Source organism: Ahaetulla prasina, chromosome 5 (assembly GCF_028640845.1).
Source record: "Ahaetulla prasina isolate Xishuangbanna chromosome 5, ASM2864084v1, whole genome shotgun sequence".
In the NCBI taxonomy this organism is placed as follows: Eukaryota; Metazoa; Chordata; class Lepidosauria; order Squamata; family Colubridae; genus Ahaetulla; species Ahaetulla prasina.
Window position 1 is genome coordinate 66,629,422 of NC_080543.1, and position 19,069 is coordinate 66,648,490.

Here is a 19,069-nt window from a genome sequence, read left to right on the forward strand (position 1 = left end):
CAAAGACTATAGTATCATCAACATACCTATTTTTTAATAAAATTGATTTGTTTTAGTTTTATGATTTAGTATATCAATGAAGTTATAGAACATCAATCTCATAAATTTTATAGCAAATATTAAAGAACAGCCTGTAAGATTTACCTGTGAGATATTTAAACACTTACCGAATACATTGTACCGAATGCTTGATTTTGTGTATATTTGCTGTATTAAATAGGAATCTGAAATTAAACATATTTATTAAATGATAATTTTTAGTTGTAGAAAGAAATGTTCTAATCAGTGCCATATGAAATAGTGAATACTCTGGTTTTCAGTGAAGCAGCAAAAATAAACAATCATGAGACTATATTATCTTTAGTATTAGTTAGATCTACAACCAAGGTATGTAACTTGACACAAATGCTATAGATAAAGTGTTAATAGTTAGCTGAGTTGCAAAATTCACAGTTGCATCATTAGAAGACAAGATCAGCATGTGATTGCAGTACTTATGGTCATTCCAGAGTTTTTCCATATTGCTAAAGGTCAGATCATGTTCCTGGAGAAAAGGTGTCCTTCTGTACAGAGTTTCCCACCTGAGCAGGAAGACCCCCAAGATCCCTTCCAACTCTGCTATTTTATTATTCTTCTATGATAATCTTGTATCCATGCAGATGTCCCATACACATATAGTTAGAGAATTATCTCATTCTTTAGCTCTTTTTCTTTTTTCTCACTACTATGTATATGTGTGAGTGTGTGACAGAGTGGGGCATATATCAAAAACAGTAATCCAAGTTACTGGATGTCTACATATTATATCTATAACATCCACTTTTCCTAAAGTTTCTTCCTGGCCTGCTAATAGTTGAAGAAAGCACACATAACATTATTTCTTAAACCATAGGAAGATGCAGTTTAGCCCAGAAACAGTGCTGGCTGGCTGGCTGGCTGGGTAGATTATCTTGCATCTGAGAAAAGGTCCTTTTCTGTTACCTTAGACAATTAATTCCTTTAGCATGAACAATTAAATAATCAGATATTTTCATTTTCCACAACCATAAATTCCAATAAATTTTTGGTACAAAAATAGGTACCTTATAAGAATAGTGGTTATAGATCACTGTATTCTTGTTATATTTAGAAGCTGAATATAGTGATGACGTGGTGAAACAGAGAAGTGTAGTCCGTCTACTTTTTCTAATCTCAAGTACAGGTAGTCCTTGACTTACAACAGTTCATTTAGTGAATGTTTGAAGTTACAACGACACTGAAAAACGTATCCCCATAATCATGTGATCAAAATTCAGATGCTTGGCAGTTGGTTCATATTGATAACCATTGCTGTGTCCCAAGGTCATCCCCTGTGATCCCCTTTTGTAACCTCCTGACAAGCAAAGTCATTGGGGAAGCCAGATTCACTTAACCAGGTTACTAACTTATCAACTGCAGTGATTCATTTAACAACTTTGGCAGTAAGGTCGTAAAATGGGGCAAAACTAACTTAACAAATATTTCACTTAACAACAGAAATTTTGGGTTCAATTGTGGTTGTAAGTTGAGGACTACTTGTATTTCTGGCTGTAAAGATATCTGGTAATTTATAAGGATTTTATGTTTTAATCTCAATTTTTATAGAATCCCTCATAGTATGTGGAAAGTAGGATGGAAGCACAGCATTGTATAAAAGCTCCAAATAAAATAGATCCTTTATTGTAATGTTTTGGGTTTTTTTAAAGAAGTTTTCACTAATATATCTATCCCTTAAAAGTATTTAGGCTACATTCCTAGGAAGTAAAAAAAAATATGCTGACATTTGAGTTTAATGTTTTGAGTTTTTTAACTAAGCAAAATAAGTAAGTTTTCTCATTTTTAAAATATTTTTGACATTAACTTTCACAGACTAGGGGGTTTACAATAATTATTTAAGATGCTACAATATGGAATGTTGTTTATTTAATGTATCTGATCTTCAGAATAAGAATCTACAATGGAATTCCTCTAGACCATTGTATAGATGAATGGAATGGGCTCTCCCAAGCCTGTTGGGTCCTTGAGATACTCTGAGCTTGATTGCTTTTCCTGCAGATGTTTCATTATCAAACAAGACAGACTGGTTTTGAGGCTTGTTTATATAGTTCCTTGCCTTGCCAGTCTTGGCTGAAATGTGATTTCTTCCTTGACGGTTTATTGATTGAGGCGTTGTTTCTTCCCTGACAAGGATGTGATATGTTACTGCGTGGATTTTGGAAATGGGAACAAATTTAGAACAGAGGAGGCAATGGTGTCTGTTTGGCAAAAGCAAGATTTTACAGAAAATATTACAAATGGAAGAGGCAAGAATGAGGGGATGCAATTATATGTTGTCCCCAAAACTGGGCTAGAAAGAGTTCAACAACCTCAGATATGCAAATGATACCACTCTAATGGCAGAAGGAAGAGGAACTAAAGAGCCTCTTGATGCAGGTAAAGGAGGAGAGTGCAAAGGTTGGCTTGAAACTCAACATTAAGAAAACTAAGATCATGGCATCTGCCCCTCTCAAATCCTGGCAGATAGATGGGGAAGAAATGGAGCTAGTGACAGATTTTATTTTCCTGGGCTCCAAGATCACCGCAGATGGGGACTGCAGCCCAGAAATTAAAAGACGCTTGCTCCTGGGGAGGAAAGCTATGGCAAATCTAGACAGCGTACTAAAAAGCAGAGACATCACCCTGCCAACAAAAGTGCGTATAGTCAAGGCTATGGTTTTCCCAGTTGCAATGTATGGCTGTGAAAGTTGGACCATAAGAAAGGCTGAGCGCCAAAGAATTGAGGCCTATGAACTCTGGTGCTGGAAAAGACTCCTGCGAGTCTCTTGGACTGCAAGGCGAACAAACAAGTCAGTCCTAGAGGAGAGCAACCCTGACTGCTCTTTAGAAGGCCAGATCCTGAAGATGAAACTCAAATATTTTGGCCACCTAATGAGAAGGAAGGACTCACTGGAGAAGAGTCTAATGCTGGGAAAGATTGAGGGCAAAAGAAGAATGGGACGACAGAGAATGAGGTGGCTGGATGGAGTCACTGAAGCAGTAGGCGTGAGCTTAAATGGACTCCAGAAGATGGTAGAGGATAGGAAGTCCTGGAGGAACATTGTCCATGGGGTCGTGATGGGTTGAACACAACTTCGCAACTAACAACAAAAACTTTTACGCTTGCTATGCTAAATACCTAAATGTCACATCACCTGTTTTTCATCCTAGGTCACGGGTATCTTGCAAAGTGTCCTAGTTTCATGTACCAGCTATGTGGTTTTGGGGTTTTTTCTTACAAGCGAGCTATTCTTGTTTCTAATATTCTGGCTAGTGGTTTTCTAACAGGTAAAGTGCTAGCTATGACTATGCAGCCCTACCCACTTCGTACTTTTTAGAAAAGCAGTTTTTAATTCTTTGTCTAATTCAGCACCCCCACTCCAGCACGACCCCTCTTCTGCAGAGAGAGAGAGAGTTAAAAGAACAAACAGTTTTGTCTCAAGGCAGCCCCCTTCCCCCTCAACCCTCCTCCTTCTCAGAAAGAGAGAGAGAGAAAGAGAGAAGGAACAAAGCTGCTTAATACCCGACATTCCCCAATCGTACTAACAATGAGTATAACGATCTAACACATATAGACTTCACAGAAGATAATGTTGAAAAAGCTTTTCACAAACTGAAACCATCCCTGTCTATTGGACCTGATGGACTATGTGCATACTTCTTGAAAAAACTTCCAGCTAATATAACAGAATCCCTAAGCATAATCTTTGAAAAAGCTTTCACGACCAGTTCCCTTCCCAATCTTTGGTTACTAGCCATGGTCACCCCTGTCTTCAAAAAAGGAGATCCCAGCCTAGTTGAAATTACAGACCAATCTCTCTATGCTGCGTCACCTGCAAAGTAATGGAATCTATCTTCAACCAATCCATTACCCTCCACCTAGAAACAAACAACCTACTTTCTAATAAACAATTTGGTTTCAGAAAAAAAATTATCATGTAACTTACAACTTCTTCACTGCAAAAACATATGGACTACAAATCTTGATCAGGGCAAAACAATAGATGCAATCTACATAGACTTCTGCAAAGCTTTTGACTCAGTAGTACATAATAAACTTCTCCTAAAACTAAAATCCTACGGAATTTCAGGACCCCTCCACAATTGGATAACAGCTTTTCTGTCAAAGAGACAACAAGTGGTCAAAATTGGCAATGCTCTATCAAATCCTGTTCCTGTCAAAAGTGGCGTTCCCCAAGGCAGCGTTCTAGGACCAACAATTTTCATATTATACATTAATAATCTCTATGACCACAAGTAATTGTATTCTTTTTGCTGACGACGTCAAACTATTTAACACCACCAACAATACAACTACCCTTCAAAAAGACCTTGACTTTGTATTTGAATGGTCTAAAACTTGGCAACTCCAAATCTCAACCAGCAAATGCTCAGTCTTACATATTGGAAAAAAGAATCTAAACACTAAGTACAAGCTTGATGGACATTACCTTACGGATGACCCCCACCCTGTTAAAGACCTTGGAGTTTTCATATCAAATGATCTAAGTGCCAAAGCCCACTGCAACTACATCCCAAAAAAGGCTTTAAGAGTTGTAAACCTAATCTTGCGTAGCTTCTTCTCCAAAAACACTACACTATTAACCAGAGCATATAAAACATTTGCTAGACCAATTCTTGAATACAGCTCGACTGTCTGGAACCCATACCACATTTCTGACATCAATACAATTGAACGTGTCCAGAAATACTGGAACTCATTACCTGACTCCATAGTCTCTACTCAAAACCCCAAAATCTTCAACCAAAAACTGTCTACTATTGACCTCACCCCATTCCTAAGAGGTGTGCATAAGGGGCGTGCATAAGAGCACAAAAGTGCCTACCGTTCCTGTCCTATTGTTCCCTTCATTATATCAAATTAATATAGTTGATGCATATTTTTTTTACATACATACATACATACATACATACATATATATATATATATATATATATATATTCTTCAAGATATGTTGTTTTATCTATGACAATTGTTTGTGTATACTGTTGTGACAAAAAGAAATAAAAAATTTTTTTTACAAGAAGAATTCTCTACTCCTCTGAATACAACAAAATACCTTATGCCACCAGACTTGAAATCCTGGGCTTAGAAAATTTAAAACTACGCCGCCTTCGACATGGTCTGAGTTTAACTCATAAAATCATCTATTACAATGTCCTTCCTGTTGAAGACTACTTCAGCTTCAATTGCAACAATACACGAGCATACAATAGATTTAAGCTTAATGTTAACCGCTCCAGTCTTGATTGCAGAAAATATGACTTCAGTAACAGAATTGTTAATGCTTGGAACTCACTACCTGACTTTGTGGTCTCTTCCCAAAATCCCCAAAGCTTCAACCAAAAACTGTCTATTGACCTCACCCCATTTCTAAGAGGTCTGTAAGGGGCGTGCATAAGAGCACAAGCGTGCCTACCGTTCCTGTCCTATTGTTTTCTTTCATTATATCCGATTAATATAGTTATTACATACTCATACATATATATGCTTATATATTGTATAGTTATTACATGCTTATGCTTATATATACTGTGTGACTAACTAACTAACTAACTAAATAAATAAATGTATTTGAACGTGCACAACGGCGCCTCTCCTCTCTTGAGTAACCTTTATGGAGTTTATTCATTGACTTAGGAAGCCTGATATTTAAACTGCAGCTCGAACCTTAGCTATTGCTTCGTGGGGGCGGGGGGACGACAAGGAGACCAAGGGGAGGATGGTGCTCTATGACGCCCACCACTTACGCTCTATGCAGCCTTACAGGTACTCTATGGTAGGGCTGGGCTTCGTTGCTAATGGCAGAAGATTTGTTTACTTCCGGGCTCGGGGCGGCTTGCGGATCCATCTATCAGCCCGGCACCGCCCCCTCCCCCTCCTGCCCGTCATGGGGGAGGCCGAGGAGCAGGTACCCGGTGAGTCCTGTCCTCACTTCGGGAAGTTAGCTGATTGGTGCCAGCAGCCCCCTTTCGCTTCTGGCGCCGTCTGCGGGCTTTGCTGAACGACCCGACGCGGGTGCCTCGTCGCTTGCTTATCTCTTCTCCGCTCCCGCTGTTCCTCTGCTTGCTGCTTGACGCTCAGCCCTGTTGTAATGGGACCTCGTTTCCTCGGAAGGCGCCCTTGAAGGTTTTAGTCCGTGAGGCCTCCGCTCCAAAGGACGGAGGCGGGGTGCATTTCAGTCATGGCTTTTGTCTTCCCACAATATGGGGACCGTTTTCGGTCTTCTGAGTATATCTCCTTTTCCAGCTTGCGGAGTAAAAGCATAAAGTTTAGCCTGCATTCTGCCTCAAATATTCATAGCTTGCTGACTTTGCGGCATATATAACTGAACTGATGAAGGAGGCTTGAGGCTTCAGGTTTCTAGTTAGAATTGTTATAAGGCAATTCGATTTGCTTCTTTCTAAAAAATTAGGACGGGCTAAAGTTCTAGCATAAGGCCTTTCATGACTGTTGAACTACAGGATACATACTGTGTGTGCTTTGTAACATATGTGTTGAAAATAATGTAGAAAAAGGTTGTGAATACAATAGGATGCTGTATTGCCTTTTTCTTGTTTTTTGATGAATCATTTTCGTTTCCTCTGGAAATTTTGGGGAATTGCTGTAGTTCTTAGTGTGAGCACAGCATCCTCGAATTATGTTTCCAATTGCACCCTTATTAAATAATGAACTGGTAGGTTTTTGTATCACCAATAGAAGAGTATTAAAATATTGGTAAGGAAAATGCATCTCTGTAAAAGACTAAGGAAAAACAGTCCACTAAGTTCAGTGCTGTTTCGTGTATAGCAACTTTAATGATCAGTTATACTGTATTTTCTTTTTTTAAATCTTCTAATATTTTTTTATTTTTTAACAAAAAAGAACAATAATACATAGCATACATTGACATAAAACATATGACAAAAAAGAATAACAATACATAACATACATTGACATAGAACCTATGTTCCTTCTTTACAACAGCTTCGTTTCCTTATTCCTCTCATATTTATATCCTTATTCCCTCTCTTGTTTCGTTTAATTAAACTTCTTTTTTGTCCCATTCTTTCTTATTTCTTTTTATCTTCTATCATCTATCCCTCTGACTATTCATTTTCTTTCATATCTTGCCAATTTTATATAGATATAGATAAGCTTTTCACCTTTTTTCATCATCTAGTATTTCTAGTCTCTAGCCAATTCCCTAATTTTACATTTTCTAGCAATTTTCTATAATCCTTTTTGATGTGGACCTCCTGTAAACATATCACATCTACTTCTATTTTTTTTTAATTTGTTGAAGGTTTGAGCTCTCTTTCTTGGTATGTTTAAACCATTAATGTTTACTACAAACACCTTGATTGCCTCTCCCTTTTTTTATTTGTTCTGCCTTTTTTGTGCTTCTTGTCTCTCTTACTAGCCTTCCTCCTCCTCCTCTTTCTATCCGCTCTTTTTCTTGTCTCTTTTGTGTTTCTTTTTCTTCTTCTATTTCAACTAGTAGCTCTTCATCTTGACTTCTACTCTCAGGTTCCTTCTTCCTTTCCTGTTCTTCTTCCTGTGCAAAGAATAGAATAGAATTTTTTTTTATTGGCCAAGTGTGATTGGACACACAAGGAATTTGTCTTGGTGCATATGCTCTCAGTGTACATAAAAGAAAAGATACGTTCATCAAGGTACAACATTTACAACACAATTGATGGTCAATATATCAATATAAATCATAAGGATTGCCAGCAACAAGTTATAGTCATACAGTCATAAGTGGAAAGAGATTGGTGATGGGAACTATGAGAAGATTAGTGCAGATTCAGTAAATAGTTTGACAGTGTTGATGGAATTATTTGTTTAGCAGAGTGATGGCCTTCGGGAAAAAACTGTTCTTGTTTCTAGTTGTTCTGGTGTGCAGTGCTCTATAGCGTTGTTTTGAGGGTAGGAGTGTTATTCAAAGAAATCCTGTGCTTTTTCAATTGTGTCTACCTTATATTTTTTTGCCTGCCATGTTATGAGTATGCTTTCTGGCACTAACCATCTAAACCTGACCTTGTACCTTGATAATTGTGTTGTGAGAAATTGGTATTGTTGTCTCTGGTCCCTTATTCCGCGTGGATTTATTTGTTTTAATATTATAATTTCTTCATCTTTGTATATTATAGATTCCTCTCTTGTTTGTTTGTATATTTCATCTCTTGTTGCTTTTTTAATAAACCTTATATGTACCTCTCTCACCTTTCTATGTCTTTTTGCGTATTTTGTGTATATTCTGTAAACTTCGTCCAATTCTCTTCTTATTTCTAATTTGTCTTTTCCTAAGGCTTCTGCTAATGTCTCTGCCATTTTCTCTCCCAAGTCTTCATCCTTTTTTTCTGGAATGTTTTAAAATCTTAAAAATAAGGAAGCTTTTTCCATTTTCAGATGCGCAATTGACTCACTTAACTCATTATTTAATTGTAGGGCTTTCTGTTCTATCTTTTCTATTTTATTATCAACTTGCTCTATTTTAGATTACACTTTTTGAATTCTTTGTTCATTTTCTAGCATTACTTGTTGAATATCACCAATTTTATCTTTCATGTTCTTAATTTCCTCCTTCATTTCACCAATTTCAGTCTTTAATTCTTTATGTAGCATTTTTGTTTCTTCATGATTGTTTGCTATTGCTTCTTGAGTTTTATTCATTGTTTCCTGTAACATTTGTATCATTATTTGCATGATTTGCATGTTCATTGCCAGATCTGATTTATCTTTGCCAAGTGTGGTTGTTGTCGATTTTTTACTTGTAGGCAAAGTTGTAATAGGTGAAGGGATTATCGCTATTTTTTTACCTACTTTAGTGATAGCTGCTGTAGTTGTCATCTTTATCGTTTGGGCAAAGTTCTCCCACCTTGGGCATATGAGAAAGTATATCTAGGTATTCTCTTTTTTAAATATTTTTCACACAGAGTATTCTATATTTTCACACAGAGTATTCTATATTTAAATACACAAATATATCTTATTTTTACAGTCTTTATATCGCTATTGTTCTTTATGCAATTATCCCCTTTCTTCTCCCACACTTTTCTAATATACTGTGTATTATTCTTAACACTTTCTCTCTTTTTTTGAATTTTTTTGAATTTTTTATAAACATAATAGTAAAAAAAAACTCATTGTGAACAAATTATCAGTCATGTACATCCTTAAACATATTTCAAATTTCACCCCCCCATTATGGTGTAATACAATATATTTTCTTCTCCATTTTAAAATTAATTATCTGCACATATCTAATAAAAAAAATCTATTCCGTCCCATTCTGAAAAATATCTAAATGAAGTCTGGTCCCCATATTTAATTCCCCAAAACATCATTAATAAATCTTCTGTTAACTTCTTAAATTTCACAAAACTTCACAATACAAAAAACACATTTTTGTATTACTTAATCAGAGGTCAGACCATCTAACAACTCTTTCTTAAGACTGTCACATAGACAATTTCCATCTTACTTAGGAATAGTCCTGAACTCACAGAGACTATTCCTTCTTATCATCTTCCTCTGCCTCTAAAATAACATATATTTTTTAAAAATTCCATCTAATCAATTCTCAATAAAAAAACAAAAAAATTAAAATTAAAAAGGGTAATTGCTGCTTATTTCCCCCAATAGTTCCTTCATTGTATTCAACTATTCCCTTGGAAGTTTTTATCTCTAATCATTTTTGTTACCTTACATATTCTTAAAAGCAAAAGAAATAACCTTTTTCCTCTACATAACACTCATTTCCCTCTCACCCCAATTTGTTCTGCAATCTTTCCCTCCATTCCCCAAAACATCATTAATAATTATTCTAAAATTGTCACTTGTATTCTTACATAAATGTTAAAATTCTCTACTTAATTCCTTAATATAAATCTGAGAACAGCCATTTAAGATCTTTTCTAAAAAATGGCGTGCAATCACACCAACATAAATATCTTCATGGGAATAGTCCACTATTCCATTGTTACATTCTTCCTCTGTCTCTAGAAATCATTCTTTAATACAGTTACAAATCACAAATAACAAGTTAGACATTTTAGGTCACAATTAAGTTTCTTATTTTAAATGTTTTCTTTTGTTCCATATTTGTCACTTGTGATCTTGCTTAGAGAACAAAATTGTCTCTTAATTCTATAATCCAAAGGTAGCCATCTAGGATCCTTTCTTAAAGCTGTTGTGTAATCACGGCAACCTCCATCTTCGTGGGAATAGTCATAAAACAAAAGCTATTCGACTCTTACATTCTTCTGCTACCTCTAGATGTCACTCTTCGATACAATTGCAAACCACAAGTAACAAGTAGCCATTTTAGGTGACAATTGGATTTCTTGTTGTTCTTAGACATTTTAGATCGTGAAGGTCAATTTTCCAACATCTTTTCTTGACTACATCATAAAATCACATTATAGGTATCTTGAACTTGGAGAAACAATTTCTTTCTTTCATTTTCCCTCTGTATCTTCTTTTAAATTTCAATCTCAGTTGACACAATGTCCATTTTATTTCTATAGTAGTAAACCACGCCTTCCCTTTGTCTCAGCTTGTTTGTCTTTATTCAAAATCTTACCCCTTTTAATAATTTCTTTAAATTTCTTCTAGTCCCAAATTAGAGAATAGAGGGATTTGAGATATTCCATTAAGCTCTTTTTTTAAAGAGTATTCCCTTTAACTCTTTTTTTCTTGTTTCTTTTATATCCTAAATAGTCCATCAAAATTTCCAGGGATCTCAAAACAATTGCTTAATTAAAAAATGTTTACTTTCTTTTCTTATTTAATTAGGGTTCTTAACTTCCATTCCAAGTCCTCACTTTCCAGAATTTGTGTATTCTTTAAATTGATTCCTTTCCACTTTTACTTTCCAGTACATTTAGCTGCTTGTTTAAAGTTTTTTTTTCAAAGCTTGTGCCAATTTTAAAATAAGATTTCTTCGTGGGTTGGTGATGACTCACCTGACTTCAATAATCTGTTTCTTTTGTGCTTCATTGTCCTGCCCAATATTGTGGCTGCGGCAGCTTTGTTGCAGCTGATGGCAGCTGCATTCCTCCCCGCTGGGTCGGGGGAAGGGAATCTGGAGCTGCAGGGAGTTTTCAATCTCCCCGTTCACTCCGGCGGCTTCCCCATTCTTCGCTGCCCCTTCGAGGCAGCTATGGTCCGAACAAAGAGATGGACGGACCCCCATATCGGGGAGGATTTCGGTGCATACCCCAGAGATACTGGGGTGTGCAACCGTCTCTCCCACGGCTCCTTAACATTTTCTTATGTATGTTATACTTATTTTTTTAATAATTCTTAATCACCCTGTGTAATATATATATTTATACAGTTCTATTTTTATATATATATATATATATACTCCTCTTAATTTCTTAAATTATCTTTAACTATATTTCTTTACTAAACATAGATATAAATATATAGAGTTGTCAATATAAATCCAATATTATTCCAGTTAATCCAATAATCAACTTAATTCAGTTCAATAATTCAGTCAGTTCTGTTTGGTTTATCATCTATACCCTTTTTAAAAAAAAATCTTATGTGTTACAATATTACATCAGTCTTATTTCCAGTTTCCTCTTCAAATTCAACTTTTAATATATCCACAATTCCACCAGATGGCTCCTCTTGTTTCTTCTTCTGCTTCTTCTCCTCTTTTTGTTTTTCCCTCCTTTTCTATAAGTCCAATCAATCCACTATTCCGTTTTACACAAGTGTTTGTCCATCAAAGTTTAACTTTCACAAATCCTTTATTTTGCCAAATTATATTTCATTAGCCAGCATTTTTAGTCTCTATTTTCTGGTTCAAATTTAAATCTTTAGTTCTAATCAGTCCTTATTTATGTTTTCAAATTCTCTTCATTTCTTTTTATTATCTCAGCTCATTTTTCTTTGAGTCTTTCACTCACCAATCATTGCAATTTGTGGATTTCAATCTGGGCTCCAAGCTGATGTGCACTGTTCTCAGTCTATTTTATCTCTCCGATCGGTAGTTTACTCCATTTTAAACATTTTAGCCGCCTTCCTGGACATGCTGTGTCAGTCTCTCCCTGCCTTTTCTCTTCCACGCCTTCCCTTTATCACATGCCTCTCATCTTCTTCTGGGGTTTTTCCTCTGTCAAATGCTGCTGTTGCTTTTCACTCTTTGCTTCCCTCTTATGCAGCAGTCATTGGTCCTGGCCGGCCATAAAGACCGACTTCTTCTCCGCCAGTTTAAGAGTGCTGCTCCTGACTACTCGGGTGGTTGTTTTCCATCCCCAGTGCCTACGGAGCTTCCTCTTTGGTTTATTGATCTCTCCAAGATCGATAATGCCCTAAAAGCAGGCTCTTAGTGAAGATTTTTCAGGGTTTAGGGACAGAGGTCCTTTCCCTCACCCTGCTCCACGATGACATCACTGCCGGAAGTCCCAGTTATACTGTATTTTCATTCTACTTGTATTCTGAATATAAAGGGGAAACATACATCAACCAGCCACTACTTTATGTGATACTATTTGATAGTTATTGGGGTGTAAGTAATAGTTAATTATGGAATAAATGTCTGCACCTATATGGGCAAAATTAAGATTTTGAAATAGAATGGTATTCTGTATACAGTGCCACTATTTTGACATTAAGTGGCAAATTAGTTGTTAGTAGAATTATATAAAATTGATTTCAGACTAATATTTAAGTGTTTTCTTTTTAGAATCAGGTGCTATATTCACATTTGGAAAAAGCAAATTTGCAGAAAATGTACCTAGCCAGTTTTGGTTTAAAAATGATAAGCCTTTACACATGTCATGTGGAGATGAACATACATCTGTTGTTACAGGTTAGTATAACAAGATTTTAGTACCATGTGTTTTGATGTTCTGATTTTTTAAGTGAAGACTGTATTGTGTTGATAGTATTATATGAAAGCATTTACTAATATTTTAATAAATTGATACTTTTATTGTAAAATGAACTAGATAAAATAGACTTTCCTAATCACCAAGTCCAGTTCTAAAGTTAACCTTGATTAGCCAAATTGTATTAGCCAAAAAAGTTAATACAATCCTTGGTTGTATATATAAACAGAGGCATAGAATCAAAATCATGTGAAGTATTAGCACCACTTTATCAAGCCTTAGTAAGGCCACACCTGAATACTACATCCAGTTTTGGTCACCACATTACAAAAAAGATGTTGAGACTTTGGAAAAAGTGCAAAGAAGAGCAACTAAGATGATTAAAGGTGTGGAGACCAAAACTTATGAAGAACAGTTGTAGGATTCGAGTTTGGCTAGTCTAGAGAAAAGAAGGACTAGCAGTATTCCAGTATTTGAGAAACAGCCCCAAAGAGGAGGGGTCAATTTATTTTCCAAAGTAGCAGAGGGCAGGACAAGAAACAATGGATGGAAATTAATCAAGGAGAGAAGCAACCTGGAATTAAGGAGAAACTTCCTAACAATGAGGATAATTAACCAGTAGAAGAGCTTGCCTTCAGAACTTGTGGGTGCTTCATTAGTGGAGATTTTTAAGAAGAGACTGGACAGTTATGTGTCTGAAATGGTATAGGGCCATGATGGCGAACCTATGACACACATGCCACCAGTGGCACACGGAGCCATAACTGTGGGCACGTGAGCCGTTGCCCTAGCTCAGCTCCAGTGCGTATACACGCGCCGGCCAGCTGATTTTCCCACACCACCCCTTCCCTCCCAGGAGTCTCCATGTGGTCCAGTGTGGAGGCTCTGGGGGGGCATTTTTGGCCTCTGGGGGGAGGTTGAGGGAAAGCTTCTGTAGCCTGGGGAGGGTGAAAAATGGGTCTGCCGGGCCCACCGGAAGTCGGGAAGCAGGTAGTTTCAACTTCCGCAGGGTTGGGGGAGGCCCTTTTCGCCCTCCCCAGGCTCCAAGAAAGCCTCTGGAGCCTGGGGAGGCCGAAACGGGTCTACTGGGCCCACCAGAAGTCGATAAGCAGGCCGTTTCCAACCCCCTGAGGCTTCAGGTAAGACTGCTAGGCCCAAAACGGGGCACAGGGAGGTCATGCATGCATGCGTGGGAGGGAGGGGTGCAGGGGGGCATTAAATTATGGGTGTGGGCATGCATATGTGCAATCCCCCCCGTGTTCCTCTTGCTTTTGGCATGCAACAGCAAAAAGGTTAGCCATCAATGGTATAGGGTCTCCTGCTTGAGCAGGGGCTGGACTAGAAGATCTCAAAAGTCCTTTCCAGCGCTATTCTGATTGATTGATATTATATAACAACAGTGTCAAATTGAGTAGAGCTTTAGATGCCTCTCTCTCTTGGGGTCTGTAAATGTAATCAAAATACAGATTACCATATTTTTCGGAGTATAAGACACACCTTTTTCCCCCAAAAAAGAGGGTGAAAATCTGGGTGTGTCTTATACTCCGAATGTAGCCCCGCCCAGCTTCTCAAACGGAGGTTTCAGAGGCTGGAAAAAGCATCAGAAACAGAGCTTCAGAAAAAAAGTCCCAAATGGAGCTTCAGGAAAGAAGCCCCAAACAGCGCTTCAGAAAAAAGGCCCCCAAATAGAGCTTCAGAAAAGAAGCTCCCAAACAGAGCTTCAGAAGCTTTTTTTCTGAAGTTCTGTTTTGGAGGCTTTCAGAGGCAGGAAAAAAAAGCCAAAAAAAGCAAGGCACAGAGCTCACAGCCAAGGAACCTGTTGCTAAAATTCACCTCTGGGAACAGCTGATTGGAGGTATTCCGGGAGGCCAATCCACCTGCCAATCAGCTTTTTTCTTATTTTCCTCCCCAAAAACTAAGGTGCATCTTATACTCTGATGCGTCTTATACTCTGAAAAATACGGTAGATATGTTAAAAATGTTATAAATCCATGAGTAGTTCAAATCTAATAGATTTTAAAAAATCTTAGAGGTTTACTGATGAACAAATACAGGAAATCCTCAATTTACGGTTGTTTAACAACCGTTCAAAATTATGACAGCTCAGAAAGGCTGCTTTACAGTTTGTTCTGTAAAGAATCTTCTGTTCATCATGTATGTGGTTGTGATATGGGAATTTAGCATCGTATTCACATTTATGATTGGTTGCCAAATGCCCTGTGATCATATGATCAGTATTTGCAATTTTCTCTGCTAGCCTCCCTAGAAAGTCAGTGGAAAACTGGCAAGGAAGGCTGCATGGATACCTGCTCACAGGTTCTCAACAAGGATGACCAAGTACTAAATTCTGGCCTAAATTCCCTGAAATACCAAAGAAACTCAGAAGTCAAGAAATAGTAATGTTTACCAGTAAGTTAAAAAATGCCTAGAAACTTGCTAATGCAAAGTACAGAAGTTATAAATCACTTTTATCAATAGAAACAAAAACCAGGAAAAAGATAAACTTTACTAAAGTTATGGAGAAATAAAATAAAACAAAAACAAGAGGCATGTATTCCCAGACACAAATATATGTTTAAAAATTATATAATTCAGTAACACTAGCCCTATTTCATTGTAATCACCCATACCTAAACTATCCAATTAGTATTAATTTCTAAGTTGCAAATATATATATTTTGCAGTCTGTTTAATTCTTGGGGCTAGTTTATTGCTCTTTCAATGTTGAAGAATAAGTATTTTAATTGTAAATAGGATCCAGAAAATACTCTTATCCATATATCAGTTTTTATGTCAAAGGAATATAGTTTAAAAGAATAACAAGTATTTTGTATTTAAAATAAAAACACAAGGTCCATTCTTATTTTATTAACATTTTATTAAATAATTTAAAACTTAACTATTAACAATCACGGCTATCAACTATTTTAGTATAATTTAAACTTACTCAGTATATCATTGCTTTTTCCACTTTTCAGAGTTTCTCCCCACTTCATATAGTTTGTATACAGTGTTAGAGTTTGCAGCAATCCAACAAGCACACAAGTAAAGAATTCAGCAGGATTCATTTATATAATAAACTTCTTTATATGCAATACTTTACAGCAGAAGCCAGAACTAGAACTCAGAATTCAGATGACTGGAATAGACATAAAACCGAATAACTTAATATTCTTCCAGGGTGCACTCCACCTTTTAACTTTCCAGTATATATGCAACCATCAGCCTTGCAACTCTTGAACCCAAGACCCTTCAAGGCAGTATCTAAACAGATATTCCAATTCCTGGCTGACTGCTTCAGCCCATAAATGGCTTTGTTCAATTTATACACAGTGTTAGGCTTTTTGCTTTCATACCCTGGTGCTTGAACCATGTAAATTTCTTCCTCTAATTCTGCATTGAGGAATGCTGTGGTTATATCAAAATGCCAAATTTTATGGCCATGTGCCGCTGCCAACACTAGTGCTAACCTTATGCTTTCACTCTTTACAGTTGGCACGAATACCTCATCATAGTGCACGTTTTTCCTTTGTGAAAACCTTGTGCCACTAATCTCACTTTATATTGGACCTCGTTGGGTAGTACTTTCTTTTTGTACACCCACTTACATTCTACAGCTTTGCAACCTTGTGACAAAGTCATAGATATGAACACTTTATGTTCACCCATGGATTGCATTTCTTTTCCATGGCTTCTTTCCACTTTACTTGTTCAATTTTGAGTAGTTCCAATAATTTCTGATAGTTTCTTGGTTCATACCACACATTACACACCTTAACCTCACCAGCAGAATAGCTGTCAGGTAGATTTCCCTTGTTCCATCGCTCTGACCTGCGTGGCATTGTTTTTCAACCCTCTCTTGCTTCATATCTGAGTCATCTTCTCCTGACTCCTTTTCTTGCTCTTTTTCAGTTTCTCCTCCCTGAATGCTGACACCATCATTGAGTTACCGTCACTAAGTGGGTCACCATCACTAAGTGGATCACTCCAAAAATTTGCATCAATTCTGTTCCAGTTTTGCTCTGCAAAGCTAGCAGACCTGGAAATGACTATTTTTTTGCTCCCATCACTAAATTGATAGCTCTTTGAGCCAGGCCCATAGCCTGTAAACCTGAGCTTCTAGCCTTTGGGTGATCTTTTCTCCTGATTGCTTTTCGGAATAAGCACCCATGCATTGCTTCCAAAAACCCTTAAATATGCCAGAGATGGCTTTCTCCCGTATAGCACCACATAAGGAGTTAAATAATTTTAACAGTTTATTGATTAAATAATTAGCAGTCAACATAGCTTCACCCCAATACGACCTGCTCAGACCAGAATCTCTAATAGTGAGTCCTTCATTGTTTGTAAGACTTCTTTCTGCCTCTCAACTGCTGTGTATGGATTTGTGCATCTGTGTTTTATACCTAACTGTCCCAACCACTGTTGAAAACTTGCTGACAAGAATTCTGAACTTCTGTCAGTTTGCAGCTGACATAACTGTTGTTTATATTTCCTTTCTACAAAGCTTACCCATTGCTTAAATTTCTGTAGCACCTCTGTTTTACTCTTTAGTAAATAGCAAAACCCAAACCTACTGTAGTCATCTACAACGACCAGTGCATACTTTGCTCCTCCCAAACTGGCTTGCATTGGCCCAACGAAATCTGCATGTACCAGCTCTAGAGCTCTTGTTGCTACTCTTGCTTACTGAGAATGCTTTGGGCTTTGATGATTTATATACTTCACAGTACAAGTATGCCTTATACCCTTTTAAGTTTAACCGTGATAGCTCAGGCTGGTAAGAAGGGCCGTGATAGCTCAGGCTGGTAAGAAGCCTGTTATTAGAACACAGCAGCCTGCAATTACTGCAGGTTCAAGCCCGGTCCAAGGTTGACTCAGCCTTCCATCCTTTATAAGGTAGGTAAAATGAGGACCCAGATTGTTGGGGGGGCAATAAGTTGACTTTGTAAAATATAGAAATAGAATGAGACTATTGCCTTATACACTGTAAGCTGCCCTGAGTCTTCGGAGAAGGGCGGGATATAAATGTAAATTAAAAAAAAAAACCCTTCTCCAAACTGTTGCATCTTTTGCAAAACTCTGAAGTTGGCATGGCCAAGCTTTCTATGCAAGAGATGAACACATGAATCATGTTGTGCTACATTTCCAAATGTTTGGGCACATTGAACCTTTTTATATATATATATATATAATATTTCCATTTTCCAACATCATATTTATGTACAATCTGTTATCCATCATTAATCATTAATTTTTATTTATTGCTGATTCAGGCCTGCCCGACTGCCACTTCCTTTTTTCACAACCTCCCTCTACCCTCCACTACTTTCCCCTCCTTCATCTCCTTCACTTTACTACTTCCTCTCCTCCTTCTCCACTCCTCCCTTCTTCCACCCTTTCTAACCTTCTTATTCCCCTCCTCCTTCTCAACTCTTTCCTACCTACTTTCTTCCCTCCTTCTACTCCTCTCTCCCTTTCTTTCTGAAATGGCAGTCGGGCAGCCCCAATATCATTTCAAATTTTAATTTCATATCTTCAATCATTACTGTACCTTAATAACCAATCCATATATCATTTCCCCCCTTTCCCCCCTCCCCCCTCCTCCCCCTTCCTCCCCGGACTTCCCAGAGCAAATATCGGGTATTAAGACCAACAATCACAAGCTAAAGTATACAAAATATACATAAACACCCACCCCTCTCTAAATCTTTAAATACCCTCACAATAAAAATAAAGAGATAAGAAAGAATAATAAAAAAGAAAAAAGAAAAGGAACAATACCAATACAATCTTCCCTTCACATATTACTTCTTCTTACAGTCCATTTTTAAAATTAGTCCATCTTCTCAAATTCAAATTTTCTCCACTTGTATATTCCTTCAAATTTCATAAGTCCATTTCTTAAATTACAGTCCATCTTCTAGAGCTCAAATTTTCATCACTTATATATTTCTTCAATTGTCATAACATTTAATGTCCAATCTTCCAATATTACTCCATCAGTCAAATATCATTACGAATAAAGTCTCTCAGATACAATATTTCCAACAATCATTTAAGTTACATCCGCAATGTAACAGTAAACAATTAAGATCATTACATCCACAACATTATCTAAATTCATAAATTTTACTTTCCATCCTTCACAATTAAATAA

The 19,069-nt window shown here is 37.0% G+C and overlaps 2 protein-coding genes across 7 annotated transcripts in view; one reads left to right on the forward strand and one right to left on the reverse strand.

The window, feature by feature from the left end:
- Positions 1-5,988, reverse strand: part of OTC (ornithine transcarbamylase) — a 63,974-nt gene extending 57,986 nt beyond the window's left edge. Inside the window, exons 1-2 of the mRNA XM_058186592.1 lie at positions 5,827-5,988; positions 168-224 (exon numbers count right to left, since the gene is read on the reverse strand). Coding sequence (XP_058042575.1) covers positions 168-224; positions 5,827-5,927 — 158 coding nt within the window. The 5' untranslated portion in view covers positions 5,928-5,988. The remainder of the gene's footprint in view (positions 1-167; positions 225-5,826) is intronic.
- The window catches only part of RPGR (retinitis pigmentosa GTPase regulator), a 139,565-nt gene continuing 126,365 nt past the window's right edge, over positions 5,870-19,069 (forward strand). For 5 of the 6 annotated variants that reach the window (XM_058186589.1, XM_058186591.1, XM_058186588.1 and 2 more), the window contains exons 1-2: positions 5,870-5,994; positions 12,765-12,890. In XM_058186589.1, the coding sequence (XP_058042572.1) occupies positions 5,967-5,994; positions 12,765-12,890 (154 nt within the window). In that variant the 5' untranslated portion in view covers positions 5,870-5,966. The remainder of the gene's footprint in view (positions 5,995-12,764; positions 12,891-19,069) is intronic. The other variant, XM_058186585.1, reaches the window with a different exon arrangement.